This window comes from Penicillium lagena (genome assembly GCF_028827675.1).
Source record: "Penicillium lagena strain IBT 129212 chromosome Unknown utg000003l_segment0_segment0, whole genome shotgun sequence".
NCBI classification, from domain to species: Eukaryota; Fungi; Ascomycota; class Eurotiomycetes; order Eurotiales; family Aspergillaceae; genus Penicillium; species Penicillium lagena.
Genome location: NW_026623224.1, coordinates 877953 through 899689, shown reverse-complemented (window position 1 = coordinate 899689; position 21737 = coordinate 877953). Strand labels below are relative to the sequence as shown.

The following is a 21737-nucleotide window of genomic DNA, read 5'->3' as shown; positions in this document are numbered from 1 at the left end:
CGAGGTTTGGGATAAAACGTATGTTATCCATTCAAGTTACCCGTCGTCATACGGTGGCTGTGAAAGCTAACCTCGACGGTCCCAACTTGGACACAGTATCTTGGGGCAGTTAATCGACATTTAAGAAGCTAGCAACCCGGTGCCAGATAACTATTAGCATATATAACTCTTTTTTAAACTCTATCTTATGTTATCTGACTCTGGAAAGCCCTCCGATAATGAAACTCAGCATGTTGAGTATCCTATGGATGAAGCCCAAAAGCACACATCCCGTCTTCCCAGTATGTCAACTTTCTTGACAATAAATACGTCCAGTCTGCACAGTGTCCCTAGCTTTTATTATGCAACCCATGATATCTTATTGGCGTTGATGGATTGGGTTCAGAAGGATACTGCACCAAGAAAGGCGGTTGTCACGACCCGAAAGAACGACACAGCTCAGGACGTGGTGTATCGTCAACGGCCGCTGTGCGGCTGCGCGACTATCCAAAGAAGGTTGTGTACAATGACAGAGGGGATTCGAATGAAGCACAAACTAGAAATGTCAGGTCTGGTATTAAATCAATAAGTTGCTAGGCAAAAATAATCCTGGTTCATCATTGGCGGCGGTCTGAGGGCAGTGAGGAAAGTCTAAGTCGCTTTGTGATTATGACGTTATCAATTCGAAATAAGTTAGTCTTCTTCATGTTGCCCTGCGCTTAGGCCCTCGGGCACCGTAGCTTTGGATCCTTGTCGTTCAGAGCAAGGCAGGTCCAAGGTAGTATGAGGTCATTTGGGGTCGGTACATAGGCGCTAGAGACACCTGGAAAGGGGCCGACTGTGCCTCGATCTTCGAAAATTTCATCGCAATCACGTTCTCGTGATATTTGGCCTTTCCCTAACAATCATGTATATTTTCACAGAATGCTAGTGCTGGGTGAATGGCCGCGCCCTATAGGAGCTTTCAATGGTGTTAATAGTGTCAGTCCATTCAATTGGAAATCAGCGGCCGGAGACAATCCATCATACCCAAAGGCGAGTCGCCCGGTTGACTGGGATAGTGTTTTCGGCTCTAGAGGAAGTTTGAGCGGCCTAGATGCGACTATCTGATCGTATACTCCTGGGCAAGCCGAACAGTTGGGCTTGGGGGCGGGATGGAACATTCCAATCTCGTGTGAACTGGTAGAGGCCCCAGAGGGTATCCCACTTCAGAATCAGACGGAGCACTTTTCAAAGGTAATCCAGGGCCTGGAGGATCCAATCTGTTCTGGGGAAGATGGAATTGCAGCAATGAAGGTGTGTATGGCTGTTGCTCAAGCCTTGCATCGGAATGATGGGATGCCTATTACTATCCAGCAGGCCCTGGAGACATCCTAAAGTAAACTAACTACAACCCGGAGACCTCTCTAGCCCAGATTAATGGCCATCTCACCGCTAACCCATGCTACCACTGCGAGCGTAGTAAGGGGCCTTTCCCAACTGCTTGACTCTGCCTACGGACTCTGGGATGCTTGAATGCGCTGCCTGCCACTGGCGTGGCCAGGGTGCCCGCTGCAGCTTCTCCCTGTTGATCAGAGAATAGCTTGAGACCCTCGCATTATTAGATCCGAGCGGACAAGTGCCCAGCGTGAGCTCTCCCTTATTCGTGTCACCGAGCGACAGCTACGGGCTAGCTGACAATTTTGAAATGAAGAGATTGAATTTGTCCTATGAGCCAGATGAGAACGAACGCATAAGCTAGAGACCATAAGATCCAGGAATACTAGTATCATTATTTCCCTGTGCAAGACCTAGAATAGGTTTACTTGGAAAGTATAACTACTTTTTCAATCTTTTATAACGGCAAAGAACCTAAAACTGAATTCTTTCAAAATAGCTAAGTAAATATGTGCAAAAGAAAATCGACGCTCAACTCCTAATCAAACATATCTAATATAAACAAAATAGATGCATATAGTAGCACAAAATCTGGACATAGGCATGTTCAGAGTAATATCATGAGTTAATGTTGTTTGCGCAGGAGAAGCTGTTGCTAGATGCGTCATCGTGGATTGCTTTGCCGGAGACATAGAGACCCAGACCGCACTGTAGTAATTGTATCAGCAATCGTTATCTAGAGATTGGTTTTTGAAAGGAACTTACCATAGTAGCACCAATGCAGACGATGGTCATATTGAGGATGGTGAGGCAAATCTTCCGGGGAGAGGAGAACCACCGACCCCAGTTGATGTGCAGCCAATAAACGCCACCAAGACCGTCTAAAACATTCATTAGTTCGATTCTCAGAAATCATAAAGAGTGTTGCAAACTTACAGCTAAACCAACTCGCGAAGAGAGAGCTCTGTAAAATAGAAGGCATCGGTCAGCTAAAGTTTCTTGAGTAAACTCGGCTAGGAAAACTCACAATCAGACTGAGGAGATCGCTGAAGACAGGAATGGCATCGGCAATGATCCAGGCGATAACCCAGCAGGTCACACCGATAGCAATCCAAGAGCCAATAGCAACGAAATCACGCTTGTGCATGCGGTCAGTGCCACGGAAGATCCGGACATAGATGTACTTGAGACCAATGTGGCCGTTGACAACACCAGCTCCAACAATCTGCACCATATTAGTTGCTTTGATCATGTAAAAGGCAGATTACATCACATACCGTGGGAATGGCAATTCCATAGGCCACCTTGGCGAGGACTGGACCAGCAGATCCCAAAGCAGGAGATTGCACAGCCTGACCAGCATAGTAGTAAATCACCACAGCGGCAACTGTATAGAACACAATTTCAAAGATCTGCAACATTGCCAGAGCCTTAGGGAAGTCTCTCGGTTCCCTCATTTCCGCCAGAAGACCGAAGAAGGCCACATGGGCGCAGTACGCAAAGACAATATTGGTAACGGCACTGAAAGCCTTGAACAGACTGGTGTCGATAGTGGCTTGAAGAGTCGTGTATCCGTGATCCTGGACACCGACGCCAATCATGGTAATAATGACGGCAGTCAAAATACTGACGAATGCTAGAAAAGGGCAATCAGCAAATGATTCAAGGAATTTTTGAACCGTTGACAACGTACATGTACAAGAGATGTAGGTCATGTTCTTCATAGTCCGAGGGAGAGAGCAGGCCAGACAGATGACAAATCCAACCGTGGTAAAGACCATCGTGCAGGTGCCATGCTCGGTGATAGTGTTCATCATGACACTAAAGGTGAGAATGTGGCTTCCCATGATGAAAATCGAGAACAAAATCTGGCCGAAACCGAAGAGCTCGCGTCCAAAGGTACCCATCAGAATTTCACCAGCATCTGCCAGGTTCTGAATGTGAGGATAAGCTTGATGAAACTGGCCGATAACGTAGCCGGTATACGTGGCAAGGATTCCCAGCCCAATAATGAGAATAATAGCGCTAAAGAATATCAGTTTACAGGTACCTCCGGGATGCCTGTGGCGACGAAACTCACGGGACGAGACCCAACTCCGCCAGAGTGGCGGGCAACGACAAGACTCCCAGCGACACAGATTCAGCAATCATGACTAAATTGGTCAGTTACACCAACATTCACTGATAAGTTAATTTTGACATACACATTCCAGTTTGCCTAGAAGGGAACTGTCAGCTTTCTGCACACGACGAAGGCAAATTCTGGAAACATACCACCACTCCATAGTCTTGTACTTGACCTCTGCATTCTCTTCATTGCCGAATGCATCAACATATTGAGGATTGAAGTCCTGCTTCTCCTCAAGAGACTTCTCCTTGTACTCGGAACTGGAGTCGACCGGATCGGCCTGCGGAGTAACTCCCTCAAGGATCATTTTGAATGGAATGCTGGTTTAGAAGACGATGGGTGACAAGTCCGGGGGAGCAGGAAGAAGGAAAGAGAAGAGAGGAAGGGAAGGCAAAGGCAATTGTATGTGTGAAGAAAATTCCAATGTGGAGCTCAACGCCGCATTACTCAACCGAGACATCCCCCGCGACCGGTGCTCTTTTGGGGAAGGCTTGGGGAAAATTCTGGGGCCCGGAACTTCTGGAAGCCCCCGGGTGGTTGGCTTATCAGTGGCAAGTAAATTTCTATTGCATATTTCTATTATGGAGTCCGAAACATGGTGCATGGTTTTCGTCGCGATATACAGAACCAAAGTGCAAGATCTGCAAAATTAGGGTGTGCCTCGGTCCACTCCGGACGCCATAGTGGGCCATTCCCTGCGCTAGCTCCACTCTATTTGGCCATTCGCCAATCATAGACTCGGCTCTTAGCTAACAGAAATCCCGATTTTCGTGGCAGTCCGACGTTAGCCGGTTCGATTGGTGCCGAGAGCGCTCAACATCTCTCTAATCTCGGACGCCAAGTGGAAAGCCCCGTTATTTGTGTGCTAAATTATCACCGTTGAGGTGTTTCGACTCGAAAATGAGTATACAGGGCTGAGTGCATTCGGCGAGGGACAGCCCGTGAGAGCAAGGCGGGTGGCGCATTCAAACTCCTGAGCCCTGGAATCAAACCCACGGAAAACTTCGGCGTGAGATTATGTAAAACTCCCGGGGTCGCCACCAATGCGAAAATTTTAGTCAAGGTTCAGAGGAGTGTCCACTGGATATGCGGCATCGTGCCTGGCATGATCATAGTCCCCGGATGTCAGGCACCACAGGGTCTGCACGATATGATGTGTGGCCCCAGGAGATCGTCTATGAAGTCATCCAGTATTCCTTAAAATTACTCCGCTTATTATTTACGTTTTCCATATGAAACCTATGAATCGGACTTTTGTTATTTCTCTCGCTGAACAGAACTGCCAATTATAAAGAAAATCTTCGTGTTCAAAACAATCGAATATGTGTCTACAGCAACGCTGAGCGGAGCAGCACCTCCATCTCCCGGAGGGATTCGGGTTTTGATGTGACACTCGACATCAAATAAAGGACATTTCCCAATACCCGGGAGTGAACGTTGAACTGGTCGCCTCCGGTGGCGAGTTTCTGCTGGAGGCCCTTGGAAGCGGTGGAAGTGTATCCTATATCGTTATCATTAGCAATTGTAGTTGATTAGATCCCAACATGGAAGGAAAACGGACCACCGCCATGCACATCACGAAGTGCGATTACAAGAACAGTTCCAAGAGCGAACACGCTCTCTACTGTCTCCGCACAAGAAAGATCCTTGAGTAAACCCTGGGACCAAACGCTCCACACATTTGGAACCGCACCAGTCTCTGGTGGATGTACTTGAGCGCTCCAATCGGCTCGGTATCCATCCCAAGAGCCATCGGTATCCAGCTGGGCCATGGCCCGCAGAGAGTCGACGGCAACAGTACAGCCGACAGCGTGCGCAGTGTAGCTGTGGCCGTGAAGAAGGGCATCGCTCTTCTCCGGACTGGAGAACGCTTCAAAAATTTCCTGGCTAGCGACTGTTGTGCAGAGCGGGATCAGCCCTCCCGTGAGGAGCTTGGCGTTCACTGCTACGTCAGCGTGCACTCCCAGGAAAGACGCAGACGACCGGCGACCGAGGCGATACAGGCCAGTGAAGACCTCGTCGAAAATGACGGGGAGACCGGACCAAGACGGAGACTGTTTGGGGGAGACGCTCTTAGATGTGAAGAGCTCAGGATTGTCGCGGACAACATCTGTTAGACATCGCTGGAACAAAGGATCGCTATTGAAGTTATTGGTCAGTATCCGTGTGGAAAGTAGAGTTGTCCAAATCCAGCGCATACCAGAAAAGCATTCCACCTGCCCCTAAAATAACAGGCTCAAGTATCAAAGCACCGAACTTCATTCCTTGACGCTTGACCAGATCCAGGATGGTAGAATGGATATATTCTCGATAGCGTCGTCCAGAGTCAGAGTTGACACGCTGGTCCAGATCGAAGACCGCACCCAGAGAATCAAACTCGACATCTGAGCCAAGTTCTTTTTGGAGGCTAGTTGGAACCTCAACCTTCCATTTACCCTGAACCATTTTCACCAGGGGAAAGTCAAACCAGTGGCCCCGGCCGCGGTACCACTCGACTTTCTGGTTGTATGTCGACGGCTCCGAGCAATCCATCACACCAATGGTATCGCCATGATAACTGCCCTTGAGGCCCAAAATACTGATTTTCTCTTGAGTGGCATCCCAGCCATAGCGCTCACACGCCGCGCGCAGACCCATCTTGATGGCGACCTCCATTCCGGTGCTTCCGTTGTCCGTGTAGAAGACCTTGGTGAACCGAGGGTTGCCAATTGTCTTCAGCAGGTTATCCGCGAGTGAGAGGGCGGGCTCATGCACAGCCCCTGCAAACATGACATGTCCGTATCGTCCGGCTGCGTATGCCGCGGACAAAGACAACTCGGGATTACCGTGTCCTAGACCTTGGGTCCACCACGACGCTGACCCATCAAATGTCGGTCGCAGCTCACTCTCGCTTGTTATGGTGCGGTCTGAGCGAAACGTCTGGAAGTAATCATCGTGTGCAGAATCAATGACGGTAATATCCTTGGCGGCCATGCCCTGATGTTGAGTGAAAGGGTACCAAATTAGATCCCGGGCTCGATCAGCCATCTCCTCAAGACGTTGGACACGGTCGGTGTTTCTCCTAGACATATCTTCGAGCAGTCGTAGAATATCCGACTCTTGTGAGACTCGCTGATAGTAAGTTGCCATGGCCTCTTCATCTTTCTTTTGTAAGTCGACATCCTGGGGGAAAGGTCGGGCGGGAGGTGCAGGCAAAGGAACCAGCGGAATGCTTTTACTGTTGAAAAAATCGCGAAGGTACTCGTGATTCTTATAGTAGTCATCGCGGAATAATAGGACCGATTGGACGTCATAGCCACGGAGTAGAAGAGACTCGTAGGCGGAGATAGAACAGGAGATGCCGCCTAAGCGTGCATCGGCAACGAGGACAATTGGCAGCCTGAGAGGTCGATACAAGTCGGCTTGCGAGTTGCCATTGGGACCGGGGGAATGCACTCCACCAGCCGTTTCGACCAAAGCAAAGTCGACATCCGACTGAGCCCAGCCTGCCAGGGTCTTGTGAACAGACGCGAGCAACTCGTCGTCTCGTGGGATCTGAAAAGCAAAATCAGATTGTTTTCACATAGATACTCCCGCAATGACTCACGCTCTTTTGTCGCGCCGCAATGTGTGGGCTGACGGGCTCGTCGAATTGGTACAGACACTTGGTCAGAGTCCCAGCTCCAAAGCGCTTCAGGTGCCTGCAATCGGTGTTAGCGACCAGTTTATGTCTGCATTGTTCGTGACCTACTGATCATCCGCGTCATCCAATGGCCCTGTGGACACCGGCTTCAGGAACGCGGCCTGTTGTTTTTGGCGCTGAACAGCATTGCACAACACGGTGGAAACAATCGTCTTGCCCACGTCAGTGTTGGCGCCATAGACTTGATGGGCGCGCAAGGACCGCCAGAGTGCTGCGCCGACTGGTGCCATGATGTTCTCTCGGGTGTTGTTGGCGTTGAGTGCTGCAGACCGGTACTCCGGACTCCGCGACCGCTTTGGGTTTACCGACGGGGAACTTTGATCGGCGTCAACGAATCACCTTGTTTTCGCGACTCCACAACCCTCGACTTTCACCGAGGTTGAGGAAGGAATCGTTGAGTGCCCCAACGACAGGGTGCGTCAGAGCTCGCCCGGCAAAGATCTGAATTTGCACTTGTTTGATTAATGGTGATCGACTAACTATTCTGCGGATCGTGTCGACCTTGATTGAAATTAAAGTGTGGAAGGATCGCCGGATCCAGGCACAAAACCCCCCCCAAAAAGATCACAATCGTCAGTCAAGCAACGCTGGCGCAATGGATCCTCGATCATCTGCGAACCGCAGAACATCGCTAGTGGACACCTTGACGGGTGCGCTGGCAAGACGCGAAGCCAAGTCTGCCCGTCGCAGGCTCACCGTGCTCCCCCAATCAGCCGCTGATTTCTCCTCTAACGACTTTCTCTCCCTTTCAACATCAACGGCATATCGTGAGCGCTTTCTGTCTCACTTAAACAACACTCCGTCATCGTTTCCTTTCGCTAGCGGAGGCTCTCGATTATTAGACGGCAACTCAGCTTATGCGGAGGAGCTCGAGAAATTCGTGGCCGCATTCCACCAAGCTCCAACTGCGCTATTGTTCAATTCCGGCTATGACGCCAATGTTGGTGTGCTCTCCTGCATTCCACAGCCTGGTGACTTGATTTTGTACGATGAGCTCATCCACGCCAGCGCTCACGAAGGCATGCGACTGTCACGGGCGGGAAGTCGAATGCCATTCGCACACAGTTCGCCAACCAGCCTGAGAAATGCTCTTCAATCCCAGATCATGGCAGACCAGCGGATCCGCGATGGTACTCGCAACGTCTTCATCGTCATTGAATCCATCTACAGTATGGATGGGGATGTAGCTCCGATCAAGGAGTTCATCAGCGCAGTCGATGAGCTTTTGCCCAACGAAAATGGATATTTCATTGTCGACGAAGCACATGCGACCGGTGTCTTTGGCCCACGCGGCGCGGGTGTCGTACAAGATCTCGGTGTCCAGGATCGCATGTTCATCCGACTACACACGTTTGGCAAAGCTCTTGCAAGCCATGGAGGTATGATTTTCGCTCGCTTGGTTTCGATCCACGACATCTCTAACTATCTCCTTGCAGCCATGGTTCTCTGTGGACCGGAAACCAGAGATTATCTGGTCAACTACGCTCGAAGCCTGATATACACCACCGCTTTGGGATTTCCTTTTCTGGCATCCATCCGAGCCGCTTATGAGCTTCTGTCCGAAGGCGAAACTAGCCGGGTAGGTTTGCCGCTTGCTTTCACGGAATCTCAATGATACCTCATTGACTGGCAACTGACATGGTCCAGCTACAATCCCGTCTTCGAGATCTAATTCATCACCTTCATCAACGTTTGAACGACCTACACACTGGAAAATCTATCTTCTTTGAGGTTGATCATTTCCCAACGTCTCCCATATTCTCTCTTCGAACGTCGGCACCGCGAGAATTAGCGGGCTTCTGTCAAGAGAGGGGCTTTATTGTCCGCGCGATAATGCCGCCTACAATACCCGTGGGAAAAGAACGGGTTCGAGTCTGTTTGCATTCTGGAAACACTAAAGAGCAGGTCGATGGTTTGGTGCAAACAATTCAGTCATGGTTGGACCGGAGCTTTGCAGAAATGAAAGCTAAACTATGAAATCCTGCTGGAATAACAATTGCCGCATCCAAAATGCTAGTCTTGTACACAGGAGTGATATTCTAGAGTGGATGGTTGGCATATTGTAATTTCTAATGCCTGAGGCAACCAGGCAGGTAACGCTCGGCATCTCGTATTATTAGCCCCACCTCCTGAGTTGGCTACTCTCACAGGTCTTGACGTTCTCTCGACACGACCAAGTCTTTCCTGAGTGAATATGAACTTTCTTGGTCTCCCCAGAGAAGTACTTTTTACGATCGCGGAAGAATTAGAAGAGAGAGAAATTCTACAACTCGTATGCACGAACCAGTATCTACATGGTCTGCTTCTTTCGGAAATCCTCTACAAACGAAACGTTAAATCCAGCGCATCGGCGCTATTATGGTGCGCAGAAAAAGGCATAGAGTCAACTGCTCGGCAACTACTATCATTGAACGCGAATACCAACGTTCGAAACAGCTTTTATTCGCAGACACCATTAATTCTCGCCGTTCGAAACCGCCATCACGCCATAGTTGAGCTACTCCTGGAGTATAAAGCCGACGTGAATTTATCTGAAACGTCCAACGCTACTGCCTTGCATTCTGCGGCAGAGAATGGTGATGAAAAGATGGTGCATATCCTGCTCCGGCATGGGGCAGATATTAACTCGACAAATCACTTCGCTCAGACACCTCTTTGTCTGGCCGCATATGAAGGCCACTGTGAAATAATCAACATTCTTCTTGATCATGGTGCGATTATGGGGTTTCCCAACCTTGACAAGGACCACTTGGCCTATGAATACTGGTTTTCCCCACTTCATGCCGCAGTTGAGGAATTTGAGGAAGGCGATAAAAGCACGGCTGCGCTGGAGCTACTTATAAGCCGTGGTGCTGATGTGAATATGTTAGATGGAAGCGGAGAAACTGCGTTACATTGGGCTGCATCATTCGGTGCTAATTCTATGATTCAGGCTCTCCTTGAGCACGGTGCCGATGTAAACCGTCCAAATCTCGACGGACATACGGCATTGCATATCGCAGCAGAGCATACAGAACGAGTAGATACGATCCAAATTCTTCTCGATCGAGGGGCTGACTGGAGATTCACAACCACAATTGGCTTTACCCCTCTCCAGGTTGCTAAGGAGTTTGGCCACGTGGCTAACGTGAGGTTACTTGAGCAACACATTGCTTCCGTTGATTCTCTCTCGGCAGAAGAATCGGACATGATCAATGTATTATGTTATCCTTAATTCCGGAGTTTGGTCGCGTGACCTCTTTGTGCTCTTGTTAAACAGGGAGCTCTTTGCACAACCTACTCTTTCTCCCTCGGGACATAAAGATTCCTCAAATTCTGATACATTTTCCTTGCTAGAACTATAATCTGGGTGTGCTAGGGGCATTTACCCTGCATCCAAGCTCTTCACTTCCCTAACTCTAAAGGAAAGTCAACTAGAGCAAGAACTATGTATGTACATCTTTCTTCAATTGGAGAAAGGAGACAAAAGGGACCGTCTAAACGAACTAGCCGGCTGGTTATTCGCACTACATTGGAAATTATGTACATTACTACTAGTTATTTTGTTTTCCATATGTTATTCTGATCTGCGAGTAACCATTGCTCCTCAATGCAATTGTTGTCTTCCTAGTTCGTTCCCAACTAAACACATGAGGCTGTAATCGTAGCCCTCGCTAACCGACGCATCCCCAATCTCCAGCTTATTAATGGAGGGAGGAATAAGAGGATGAGAATAGAAGCAGGATATTTGTTTTGATAGTTAGTATGCTCGCCAGGCTTGGTATAATTTTTACCAAAATGACAGGTCTTCGCATTTTGGTAAAACAGAAAGGCCCGGTTAGTATAGTGGCACGTGTCACAATGTACATGGAGCGTATAGAGATCTCCAAAACAACACCGGCAACTCCGACGGCATAACCCGCCCTTCGTGGTTCCTCTTCGCTTGCACATTTAGTCTCCATTTTCACTCAGCTCAATTAGATTACCAAGCTGCTATTAAAATTTGTGGGCCTTACAGATGCTAAGAATCGGGGTTTCCGCTATAGTTACGTGTTACAATCTTAGATCCCACATGGTCAATTGTTACGCGACTCGCCAATCAACAGAAATGAGATCAGGAAGCTCGACATGTACGGTAACTACGTAATATAACGTAATTGTCGGCAAATGTTAATGTGGAGTCCGTCCTTGTCACGCTTGGTACGGCAAGATCGAAAACCCATGTGGGATGGAATGCGGCCTAATCTGGAAGTGTGGCTTGTCAACTAGACCGATCTCAGATTAAATATAGTCGATCCTCTCCACATACGCGATCTACTATTTGTATTACAGGCTATAGCTTCCTATGTCCCGAGAACCTATGGGTCTCTCCAGGGGCTGATAAATCGGTACATATTAAGCCCGCAGGCGCGTATAAAGGGTCTGCAGTTCCCGCCAGGGTAAAGAGCGGATCATTCTCTCTTTTTGCCCTACCAATTCCATCCTAAACCACCACCATGAAGTTTGCTGCTGCCATCCTTCCACTCATTACTGTGGCCTCTGCCGCGTCGTGCATTCATGGCACCTCGCTCATGCCTCGCGCGCCCGATGGCACTGTCGAGGTCAATGATTTCAACTACACCAATACCGGTGGCCCTCTGAACTGGTATGGCCTGGACAAGGAGAACAGTGCTTGTGCCAAGGGTTCCCGCCAGTCGCCCATCGACATTGTCACCGAGTCCTCCGGCTACGTCAAGTCTGGTTCTGTGAAGTTTAGCGTTCCCAACGCGGACAATGTCAAGTTCGAAAATCTGGGCTCCGGCCTCGAGCTTGTCTTGACCAATGGCACCCTGATCACTCCGCAAGACTCTTACAAGCTGGCCCAATTCCACTTCCACACCCCCTAGCGAGCACAGAGTGAATGAGGAATACTTCCCGATGGAGGTTCACTTTGTGTTCGAGAACACGGCCGGCGATGTTGCCGTTGTTGGCTTCTTCTTCCAGCTCTCTCAGTTCGGCTACTCGTTCCCTCTGTTCGACTCTGTTTTCGCTCACATCGATGATATTGCCGCCCCTGGTACCTACACCCGCACCGACAAGCTGAACTTCGCTGGTCTGATCGACCACTTCGACAACCACGGTGTCTACTACTACTCTGGCTCCCTCACCACTCCTCCTTGCACTGAGGGTGTTGCCTGGTACATCTCCACTGAGCCGCTTCCTCTCAACGTGCAGAGCTACAACGCTGTCAAGAAGGTGCTCAAGTTCAACGCTCGCTATACTCAGAACGCCCTTGGCCAGTCTAACCTGCTCGAGGTTGCTGCTCACTCTCTGAACAACTAAATACTGTTCTAAGAATCGATGTACAGTACGATGTGGTCTTTCAAGGCTTCTTCTATGTACTAGACAAGTATCTGGTTGTCTATCTTTCTTTCTCAACTGCATATATTTCCCGATAGAAATTAATATACATAAATGGATCCGATGAACGGGTCGAAATACACAGCAATTTTTCAGGCCCTGAAGCCTTTGCCTTGCGTAATACGACTCGGGAATTACGACGCGAGCAGAAAATCGTGCAGCGATCCACCCGTACGGCGTAATATTGTAGGGTAACAATGCAGCGATTTACTTGTCTTCGTTCGGGCTGAAGTGGAGCCAAATGCCAGTGGGACTCGGAAGGAGACAAGAGCTACAAAGCACCACTCTAGTACACTAGTGCAAGATCCGCTCGAGCCGAGATCACGATCTGTAATGGAAAAAAAAAATTCAGACCCGGTCCTTGAGGGTATTTTCTCTGCCATTCAACATGCAGTGATGGTAGATTGCCGAATCCGATCAGTCTGTGGGGAATTCCAGGCCTAAAGCTGTGGTTTAACTGATCCAGCACATCTATTTCAAGGCCCCTGAATTGCTCTTAACTTATAAATCCGTGAACCCTTCCCCATACACGGATGACAAATTCCAACCTAGCAAGTCCAAGAGAAAAATACGATACATACGACGGCTTTGTTGCCCGCCCACAGCGGAGCGGCTTGGCACGATGGCTTTGTTGTGATAAGCCGATTTGGTCCCGGCAGTGGAACCACGGGGGTCTGAGCCTTTGTCTATGGTTCATCTCCTGGAAGGATCGATCGGACCCGTTCACTCTTGTCCGACTAATGCCGTCCCTTGGCGGTAATTTTGGAATCTTAGCTCGCTTTTTCAGCTACACAATGTTGTTCTATTTTTCCGAGTCTCCAGTCTGTGTATGTCGATCAATTCAGGAGAGGCTCAGGGGATGCCGGAAGTATCTCCTGCGAACACAAGACCATCGTCTATTTCGACAATGCAAGCGGGCGTAGTGTGAAAGATAAACATAGTCTATAAATGAAGCCAGAATAAAAGACTTTGCAAAGTCCGTGATTGAATTTCTTATCCTCACGGTTGACATGAAAATATATATTTCTCTACTTTCATTGAGTACAACCCATATCGGCCAGATGGAGCTTAATTAATATTCAAAACATACACATTCTAGCCAGACTGATGAAGCGCAACAGGAACCTATATCCAGCGGTTGCAATAAGGTGTAAACCGAGGGACGATGATTTCATCAAGTTCCCCGAGGTAGTTCACCGCCAAGACGCGATCGCGCGTATCCCTTGCATCTTTGCGCAAACCTTTCTGCGACCTCACTACCGCGCTATGTCGTCGGGGATCGACTGCCAGTCATTAGAGTCAAGCCCACGCTTTCTTCTCCGCCAGCCGCGCGCGCTACAATGGTTCGAGAACGGCCGATTAATGAAGCGCCAGGAGGGCGAACGGCAAGCTGGTGTGTATCCATCTTCGGTCGCATCGCGACGCAAAAGGCTAAGCTTCCACAGGCCGATTTGAGCTGTTCCTCGATCTGCTCTATGTTGCGATCGTCTCTAGTTTTGCCGACACCCTCTCTGAGGATATTACTGGCGCCCAGCTCGTCAAGTACATCCTCATTCTCGCGCCGTCGTGGCATGTGTGGGGCGATTTGCGCGAATTGATGAACTCATTCTATCGGGATGACGTTTTAGAGCGTATACTCATCTTGTGGATCATGGCTACGCTGGTTGTGTACGGCAACAACGCGCCGCTAGTGGATGAGGATATTGGCGCAATGCGCTCGACTGTCGGGGCATACATGGCTGCCCGCCTAAGCTGCACTCTTGCCCATCTATATTACAGCTTTGGAGACTTCCGCCACCGACGCCAGCAGCGCCTCTGGGTTAGCCTCTCAACAGTCTGTCTCTGTGTTTACATCCCGTTATATTTTGAGTCTGTCTCAATTCGCGGGAAAATTGCCGCAGCCGCAGTAGCTGTTTCACTCGAGGAACTCGCCTGGGCCTTCGCCTACTCCCCTGCAGCAAAAAAGATGCTCCGTGTTAAATACTCTACTGCAGTCGACATACCTCACGAAGTCGATCGATTCGCCGCCTTTTACATCATCGTACTTGGCGAATTCCTTTACTTGATCATTGTTGGATCACCCGCTGCTGTTGGGTTAAACACTGGCCTTATCCATTCCATCTGGACTCTGATCATTGCGTTCTGTTTGAACTGGCTCTATCTTCATGCTGATTGCTCCACGGATGGCGTACACCCTCTACGGCATTCTGTATATACAGCCATTCCTTGGGCTTTGTTTCATCTACCTCTGGTTGCCTGTCTGTTAGCAGGTGGTCATGTTGCTGCTGCTACTGCTACCAGTGAAAAATTTGAAGACCCTGAACGGTGGCTTCTCTGCGGAGGATTGGGGGCTGGCATGCTCTTTCTGTACATCCTAGCCCTGCTACATGGTGCTAACGAGCAATGTGGAGATTTGATTCTAAACAAGGTAAGCCATCCACGCTACTATTTTATGGGAAAATCCCCTAATGTATCGTCAACCATCCAGCAATTTCGGCTCATCTTTCGGCCCATTACGGGCATTATCATAATTCTTCTGCCACTGGCACATCACCTCGATGCCACCGAGGTTCTCTCCATTGTTATGGCTTTTTTTGTGATCTGCGTCATCTGGGAGACGGTAACCTCTCTCAAAAGGGGTGCTTGCTTCTGGGAAAAATGGGAAGATACAGAATACCCGGAACGAGTGAAAAGTGTAGAGCGTGAGGCACAGCTTGAGCCACAGCTTGAGCCACAGCGTGAGGGGGATTCCTTGGCTGCTTGATCTATGTGTTTGGACAGTTCTATGATTTTTATTCAATACATGCAGGCTTAAAAGATCCAGGCTGTGCATCCATTTCAGGGAAATAATTGGAAACACCTATGAGAACTATTTCACAGATGACATTGGCCAACACGACATAACATACACATCTGGGTCCTTCCAGCAGACTCGATTTGATAACTGGCAGATGATACTGATGATAATATATGCAACGACGAGTTTATGACACTAAATAACACGGAGAACGCATCTGTTCAAATCTATTCCGTTTCAGATCTCTCGCTCTCTCTCTCTCTCTCTCTCACACACACACAGTCACCTAAACCATCGATTTCTCAGCCTTCACATCATCAGTTGCCTGAGTCTCAGATCGGCTCATAGTGGTATATCGACTGAAATCCTGGAGACCACGGCTCTCACCAGTACCATGCGCTCCTTCGCCTTTCTTCGCCTTGCTCTCTTGGCGACGGAACCAAATCCGCTTGCACCACTTCCAACTCTCAACGCCCAGGAAAAACAGAAAAGTTTCCACGAAAACGATGCCCCATTCCCATGAGATCCCAGTGTGTTTGAACACATCTCTGTTAAGCACAGGGATATACAGAATGGGAAATGCAAGTACGAATCCTGACATGATGCCCCAGAAAAGAAAGCGGTTCCTCCAAACGTCATGCATCCACTGCGTGAAATACTTCTTCGAGTCGGGCTGCATCTGGAAGAAGCTTCGGCGGAGATTCATCATCTCCCATGCGAGGAATAGTGCGAACCAAGTCATGCAGGTGAATGTCGTTGCACGCGCGCGAAAAACGGTGTCACACTGGAAGTCGTTGAAGATGTCTTCATAATTGGAGTTGCAGCCCTGCGCTAAATTTCCGTCGCCCCATCCATAGAGGACAAGTGAGAAGGCACTTAGACAGAGAGCTGCCATCCACACGCCGTATACCAATGTGTCGATGATTACTTCCCAGGTGAATATTCCTTGTTTCTGCAGACTAGTCAGTACAATTGCCAAAGAAGAAGAGACGACAATGAAACCTACACTTTGTGGTGGTCTGTCCATGACTTCCGGCGCTGCTTCTTCCATGCCAAGCCCCATGTCGGGTAGTCCTGAGGTGACCATGATGATCCAGATAATTTCCACTGGAGCAATGGGAAACACAGATTGGTTGCTCTCGTCCTTAAACGCGAGCCCAACAAGCAAAATCAACCCCAAGGCCACGTTTTCTGCCAGAAGATGCAGGACGAATTTCTGAATATTGTCAAAGATTCGGCGGCCCTCAGATATACCCTGTATCATACTGGCAAAGTTGTCATCTGTAAGCACCAATTCCGAAGCATCCTTGGCCACATCCGACCCATTTTCACCCATTGCAATACCGACATCAGCTCTCTTGAGCGACGGCGAGTCGTTCACACCATCGCCGGTCATAGCCACATATTTACCCCGACGATGCAAGGCTTCGATCATTCGAACCTTGGTGTTTGGTGCGCAGCGAGCAATCACCAACGGCAAGGTTGGCAGACGGTCAATCTCGTCTTCAGTCAGCTTGTCGAACTCGCCAGCCGTCATCACCATCGCGTCAGAAACGTCTTTGGCGAGCATCTCCATGTTTGAAGGGATGATTCCGACCTGCGCGGCAATTGCCCGTGCTGTGCCTGGGTGGTCCCCCGTCACCATGTGCACCGAGATGCCGGCCTTATAGCATTGGGCAATTGCCCCCGCGGTTTCGGGTCGAGGAGGATCATAGAGGCCGATCAGTCCGTAGAAGACGAGGTCTTTCTCGACCTCTTCTCTTGGAAGTGGATCCTGCCCTTTTTTGCTCTCAGGGCTGGGATTGTGCTCTCGACCCGCTAACGCAAGAACTCGAAGCCCTTCCCTGGCAAGCGCTTCCATATTTTCAAGAATTATTTCTCTGGTTTCATCGCTCAAAGGAACCGGGGCAGCACCCGCTTCCCATGTGATGGTCGAGCACGCATCGAGAACTCGTTCCACAGCACCCTTCGTGAAGATCATATCGGATCCTTCTTCGTCGTTGGAAAAGATGACAGACATCTTCTTCACACTGGAATCAAAAGGATACTCGGCCTTTTGCTTCCAGATGGGATTGTCGCCTTGAGTCCAACCACCAAGTCCCCAGTTGAAGCGATGCGCGAATACTTGGATCGCAATATCCGTGGGCTCGCCCCGAGCGTGCCATTGGTCGTCGGAAGATTTGTGAAGATGAGCAAGATTTGCCATCGCAGCAACGTTGAGAAACGACTTGAGAGCCTCATTGTCTTTTAATAATTCCTCTGGCTGCGCAATGTTGGCCTTAGACTCGGGAGCAAGCTGGGTCGGCATCTCTGCAATCAAACTCATTTCGCCTTCCTCCGGACTGAGCGGATTGTTAGACGATCCAACGGAATAAGTCCCCTCAGAGGGAAGCCATGCTCGCTTGGCAACCATTCGCCCTTGAGTCAGAGTTCCAGTCTTGTCAGAGCAGATATTCGTGACTGCACCGAGAGCCTCGAGTGAATCCAGCTTACGCACAATAACGTGCTTCTTCACCATCTGCCTAGTTCCTGCCGCCATGGTGATCGTCAAGACAACCACCAAACAAGCGGGAATCATAGCCAGACCCGTGGCAACGGCATAAATAATAACCTCTCGGTCACTCCGCCAATCATTAGCGGCTTCGACAATAACCGCAAAGATCACCGCAATTCCAAAAAGTAGAAGCGCCAGCTTCGATAACTTGCGTTGCAAAGGCGTGCCGACATTGATGCCCAGGAACCGCCCAATGGCATCGGTGGTAGTCAGGGTCCATGCCTGGATGTACCAACGCTTTTTAGTTTCGCCCTGAGCATCACGCTTAACTGGCCGGCGCTTGGAATTACCTCCGCGCAAAGCCGCAGCTATGGCGCCGATTTCCGTCATCATTCCGGTGCCTACCACCACACCGCGACTGCGCCCGCGAGTAACAGTTGATGAACTGTATGCGATGTTGAGTCTGTCGCCGGGGCCGGTGTCCGAGTCGAATTGGGTGTCGGCATCTTTCTGGACGGGCAGGGATTCGCCTGTTAGGAGTGCTTCGTCGGTTTCGAAATTAAATGCTTCCACCAGTCTGAGATCAGCCGGCACAGTATCTCCCACTTTCAGCTCGACCATATCGCCAGGAACAATCTCGGTGGCTGGGACAGTGGACGTTTTACCGTCGCGGGATACCACACCTGTTGGGGAACTGAGAGATCGTAGCGAGCCCATGGTTTTCTCTGCTGCGAGGTCTTGGTAGACTCCAACGACGACATTCAGAGCAATCACTGCCGCAATGAATCCGCCCTCAATCCAGCTCTGGATACCGAAGGAGACGGCCATCGCGATAATCAGAACCTAGTGAGAACAAAGTTAGTAGAGGATTCTTGCCTGTGAATTTGTTATGTACTTACTAGCATCATTGCATTGGCAATCTGTCGAATGAAAATTTTGGCAAACGAGACCCCTTCGTCTCCCTCTAGCATGTTTTCGCCATATTGAGTGAGGCGTTGTTTAGCCTCGGCGGACGTGAGGCCATCCTCGCAGTTTGTACCCAACTGATTGAGAACATCATGGAAGGTGAGAGTATGGGCTGGCTGAGAGAGATTGATTGTGTTGTTCGAATCCTGTGAGCTAGCCGCTTGAGCTTGCTCCTTTGACATTGCAAATGAGAGTGTCTATTCGAAAGTTTGTGTACTGCTATGGAGCGTCTTAGGATGGTCCCATGTAAAATGTATCCTCAAAAGAGTGTGTCCACAAAAGTTTTTTCTGTGATTTAGTACATCTGGATTCCTTTTCCCTTTACTTCCCTATGCCACCTGAAGAATAACCCAGGATATAAATACCTCCGAGAATACCCCCCGAAGGCAAAAATCGCCTTGGTGCAACAGGATTCAGCCTTGGCACCTAGAATGGCCGAGATATTCCAGAATCTCGACCCCAGTCCCAAGAGTCGTCCTCCAATCGTAACGTAAAACGAACTACAAATGGTGGTTGATGACGTACACGATAGTTCTCGGCGGTGTTCTCGGCCGGACCAAAGAGTGGAGTGGCGGAACCGCCAAGCCCTCATCGCGGAGGCTCTTGGCGGGGAACAAGTACATTCCAGCGGAGACCAAATCCTTTCCGCTGTTTCTCCTTCGCTGTTTTCCGCTGGCCCACTCTTCCTCTCGTGGAGTGGTCTTGGCACGTGGTATCTTACCCAGGGAATGAGTCTGGTCTATTCAGATCTGCGGGGCTGACTGCCCTTGGTTGTTTCTCTTCCCCATTTCACTAATCTCAGGTGGCGAAAGTGGCGGACTTGGAGAGAAACACTGGTCCTTCTTGCGGGGGCTAACTCCAAGCAGTACTGGCTGCGTGGTTGCCTTCGATAGCATAATATGTTAAAGGGAGTGCTGCCAGGTAGTTCAGTCAACAAACAACTCGGGGAATAGATAGCGATTTTGATTACTTTTATCTTCTCCCATTTGCTCACCAGATAACCAATGATTCGCTGCAGCGATGTTTTCTTGCTTGACAGTTTACACAAGCTTTTCGAAAAGACATACTTCTATGTTCAGGGAGGATCTAAACCAGTACCGTGCAAAGGAAAAGGGCATACGGAAAGCAGGAAACTTAATGAGCATGCCCGAAACTTAGAACAACTGCTGAAGAGATATAGCTTATGGAGCCAAAAGCTTAGCCCTTTTTATTACTTTCTCTCTTGTATATAGCGACACATTTTAATCCCTTCGTTTCCTCGACTCTAATCCTCATTCTCGTGCTCCTCGGGGCATCACCTGCTATTCCTTGTGGTTTGCCCTTCCCCCCACCCCTGACACGGCAGATGGCCTGTGTGACTACAGGAACTGCCGGGAGTGCCATTTAGACTAGACCACAATTGCTAGATCCGCGCAATGAAATGCTCATTTCGCATAGTCACGGGGATCTTGCGGGGAGATTGTCAGCATATCAATGTTCCCCGCAATTAGAGGGGAAGACCGGATAAATTGCCGAACATATCCCACCTTTCCTTACATCTCCAGAAAACGAATGACTATCTCATTCAATTCCAATTAGTCGCTCTTGAAATTGAACATGATCATATTTGACACTTAATCCACAAGTTTATTGCGATTAAATCCTTGCCAATATGGTTTTGAAATTATCTTTCGCCTGCTGGGACTATGATCGCATGAAGGCAATAGAAGATGGCCGGGTTCGCGCCGATGGGATCGAAATTCAGTTCCTAAACCTTCGTGTGGAGGAAACGTGAGCATTTCCTTTGCACACTGGCGATACATACGTCCTCTAACCCCAATAGATTTTTCCGACAATTGCGCTTTAAGGAGTTCGATATATCCGAACTGTCTCTTTCATCTTACATGTTGACGCTCAATCAACCAAATCCGCCTTTCATCGCCCTCCCGGTTTTTCCTTCTCGCTTTTTTCGGCATCAATCGATGTATATCAACACCAAGGCCGGTATCTCTAAGCCTGAGGATTTGGCCGGGAAAAAGGTTGGAATACCCGAGTACCAAAGTATGCACCTACAAAGATGCTGTATATGGAGTGATAGTGAAACTAATACAGCAATACAATAGTGACGGCCGCGGTGTGGCAACGGGGAATTCTCGAGGATGAATATGGCGTCAGTCCAAGCCAGGTTCAATTCTACGTGGGTGCAATCGAGAAAGTGGCAAGCGACGTGCAAAGGATCAGCAAAGTTCCGCATTCCCTACCGGAGGGCGTGACAGTGACTGCCATCCAAAAGGGCCAAAATCTCTCTGACATGCTTGCCAACGGTGAAATCGACGCTATCTTCAGTGCTAGCCAGCCTTCATCCCTGGAAACATCCCAGGATGTCGCCCGTCTGTTTCCCAGTTTCAAAGAAGTGGAAGCCGAATACTACGAGAAGACCAAGATCTTTCCCATCATGCACGTTATCGCCCTTAAGCGAGATCTTTATGAGGCACACCCATGGATTGCAAAAAGTTTGACCAAGGCATTCGCGCAAAGTCTCGATATCGCCTATGAAGCCCTGGAGGAGCGCTCGGCACTCCGATATATACTTCCCTGGCTCGAGGATCATGCCATTGAGACCAAGAAGCTAATGGGCGGGAACCCCCGATGGTGGCAGGATGGTTTCGCAGAGAATAAGCATGTTATCTCCAAGTTTTTAGATTATCACTACAGACAGGGATTGTCCCAGAGACTGTTTCAGGCGGAGGAGATCTTTGCCCCGAATACTCTGGAATCGTTTGTGATGTAACCTGGGCCCTTTTAAAAAGGGTTTCCTCAAGGTCCGCACGAGAGGAATACCATAATTGACGGCGACTGAATAAAATATAAACAAAACAAATATCAATCAACAGCATAATCGATCGCCCGAAGACCACCGGTCCGCGCGATGCCAAGAAGAAGTATGAATTCAACA

General features: G+C 49.2%; 9 protein-coding genes across 9 annotated transcripts; 6 read left to right on the top strand and 3 right to left on the bottom strand.

Moving 5' to 3' along the window:
- Positions 1–1974: 1974 nt before the first annotated feature.
- On the bottom strand, positions 1975–3791 carry N7510_005507 (uncharacterized protein; the record flags this gene model as incomplete). Its single annotated transcript, XM_056977433.1, has 9 exons — positions 1975–2064; positions 2122–2237; positions 2293–2320; positions 2384–2581; positions 2634–2992; positions 3050–3381; positions 3437–3509; positions 3561–3574; positions 3631–3791. The coding sequence occupies 9 exons, from the start codon at positions 3789–3791 to the stop codon at positions 1975–1977; spliced, it is 1371 nt and encodes a 456-aa protein (XP_056833465.1).
- Positions 3792–4812: 1021 nt separating this feature from the next.
- bioDA (adenosylmethionine-8-amino-7-oxononanoate aminotransferase) lies at positions 4813–7396 on the bottom strand (the record flags this gene model as incomplete). The annotated part of the gene is made up of 5 exons (XM_056977432.1): positions 4813–4985; positions 5046–5623; positions 5685–7018; positions 7071–7164; positions 7215–7396. 5 exons carry the CDS (start codon positions 7394–7396, stop codon positions 4813–4815), a joined length of 2361 nt encoding a protein of 786 aa, XP_056833464.1.
- Positions 7397–7761: 365 nt separating this feature from the next.
- N7510_005505 (aminotransferase class I/II-fold pyridoxal phosphate-dependent enzyme) lies at positions 7762–9143 on the top strand (the record flags this gene model as incomplete). The annotated part of the gene is made up of 3 exons (XM_056977431.1): positions 7762–8545; positions 8603–8745; positions 8814–9143. 3 exons carry the CDS (start codon positions 7762–7764, stop codon positions 9141–9143), a joined length of 1257 nt encoding a protein of 418 aa, XP_056833463.1.
- Positions 9144–9753: 610 nt separating this feature from the next.
- N7510_005504 (ankyrin repeat domain-containing protein) lies at positions 9754–10380 on the top strand (the record flags this gene model as incomplete). The annotated part of the gene is made up of 1 exon (XM_056977430.1): positions 9754–10380. The coding sequence occupies one exon, from the start codon at positions 9754–9756 to the stop codon at positions 10378–10380; it is 627 nt and encodes a 208-aa protein (XP_056833462.1).
- A 1261-nt stretch (positions 10381–11641) lies between these two features.
- N7510_005503 (uncharacterized protein) lies at positions 11642–12031 on the top strand (the record flags this gene model as incomplete). Its single annotated transcript, XM_056977429.1, has 1 exon — positions 11642–12031. The coding sequence occupies one exon, from the start codon at positions 11642–11644 to the stop codon at positions 12029–12031; it is 390 nt and encodes a 129-aa protein (XP_056833461.1).
- A 31-nt stretch (positions 12032–12062) lies between these two features.
- On the top strand, positions 12063–12467 carry N7510_005502 (uncharacterized protein; the record flags this gene model as incomplete). Its single annotated transcript, XM_056977428.1, has 1 exon — positions 12063–12467. The coding sequence occupies one exon, from the start codon at positions 12063–12065 to the stop codon at positions 12465–12467; it is 405 nt and encodes a 134-aa protein (XP_056833460.1).
- A 1185-nt stretch (positions 12468–13652) lies between these two features.
- N7510_005501 (uncharacterized protein) lies at positions 13653–15309 on the top strand (the record flags this gene model as incomplete). The annotated part of the gene is made up of 2 exons (XM_056977427.1): positions 13653–13938; positions 13991–15309. 2 exons carry the CDS (start codon positions 13653–13655, stop codon positions 15307–15309), a joined length of 1605 nt encoding a protein of 534 aa, XP_056833459.1.
- Positions 15310–15628: 319 nt separating this feature from the next.
- Positions 15629–18984, bottom strand: N7510_005500 (cation-translocating P-type ATPase; the record flags this gene model as incomplete). Its single annotated transcript, XM_056977426.1, has 3 exons — positions 15629–16294; positions 16349–18679; positions 18736–18984. The coding sequence occupies 3 exons, from the start codon at positions 18982–18984 to the stop codon at positions 15629–15631; spliced, it is 3246 nt and encodes a 1081-aa protein (XP_056833458.1).
- A 1469-nt stretch (positions 18985–20453) lies between these two features.
- On the top strand, positions 20454–21572 carry N7510_005499 (4-5-dihydroxyphthalate decarboxylase; the record flags this gene model as incomplete). Its single annotated transcript, XM_056977425.1, has 3 exons — positions 20454–20572; positions 20625–20842; positions 20905–21572. 3 exons carry the CDS (start codon positions 20454–20456, stop codon positions 21570–21572), a joined length of 1005 nt encoding a protein of 334 aa, XP_056833457.1.
- Positions 21573–21737: the final 165 nt, after the last annotated feature.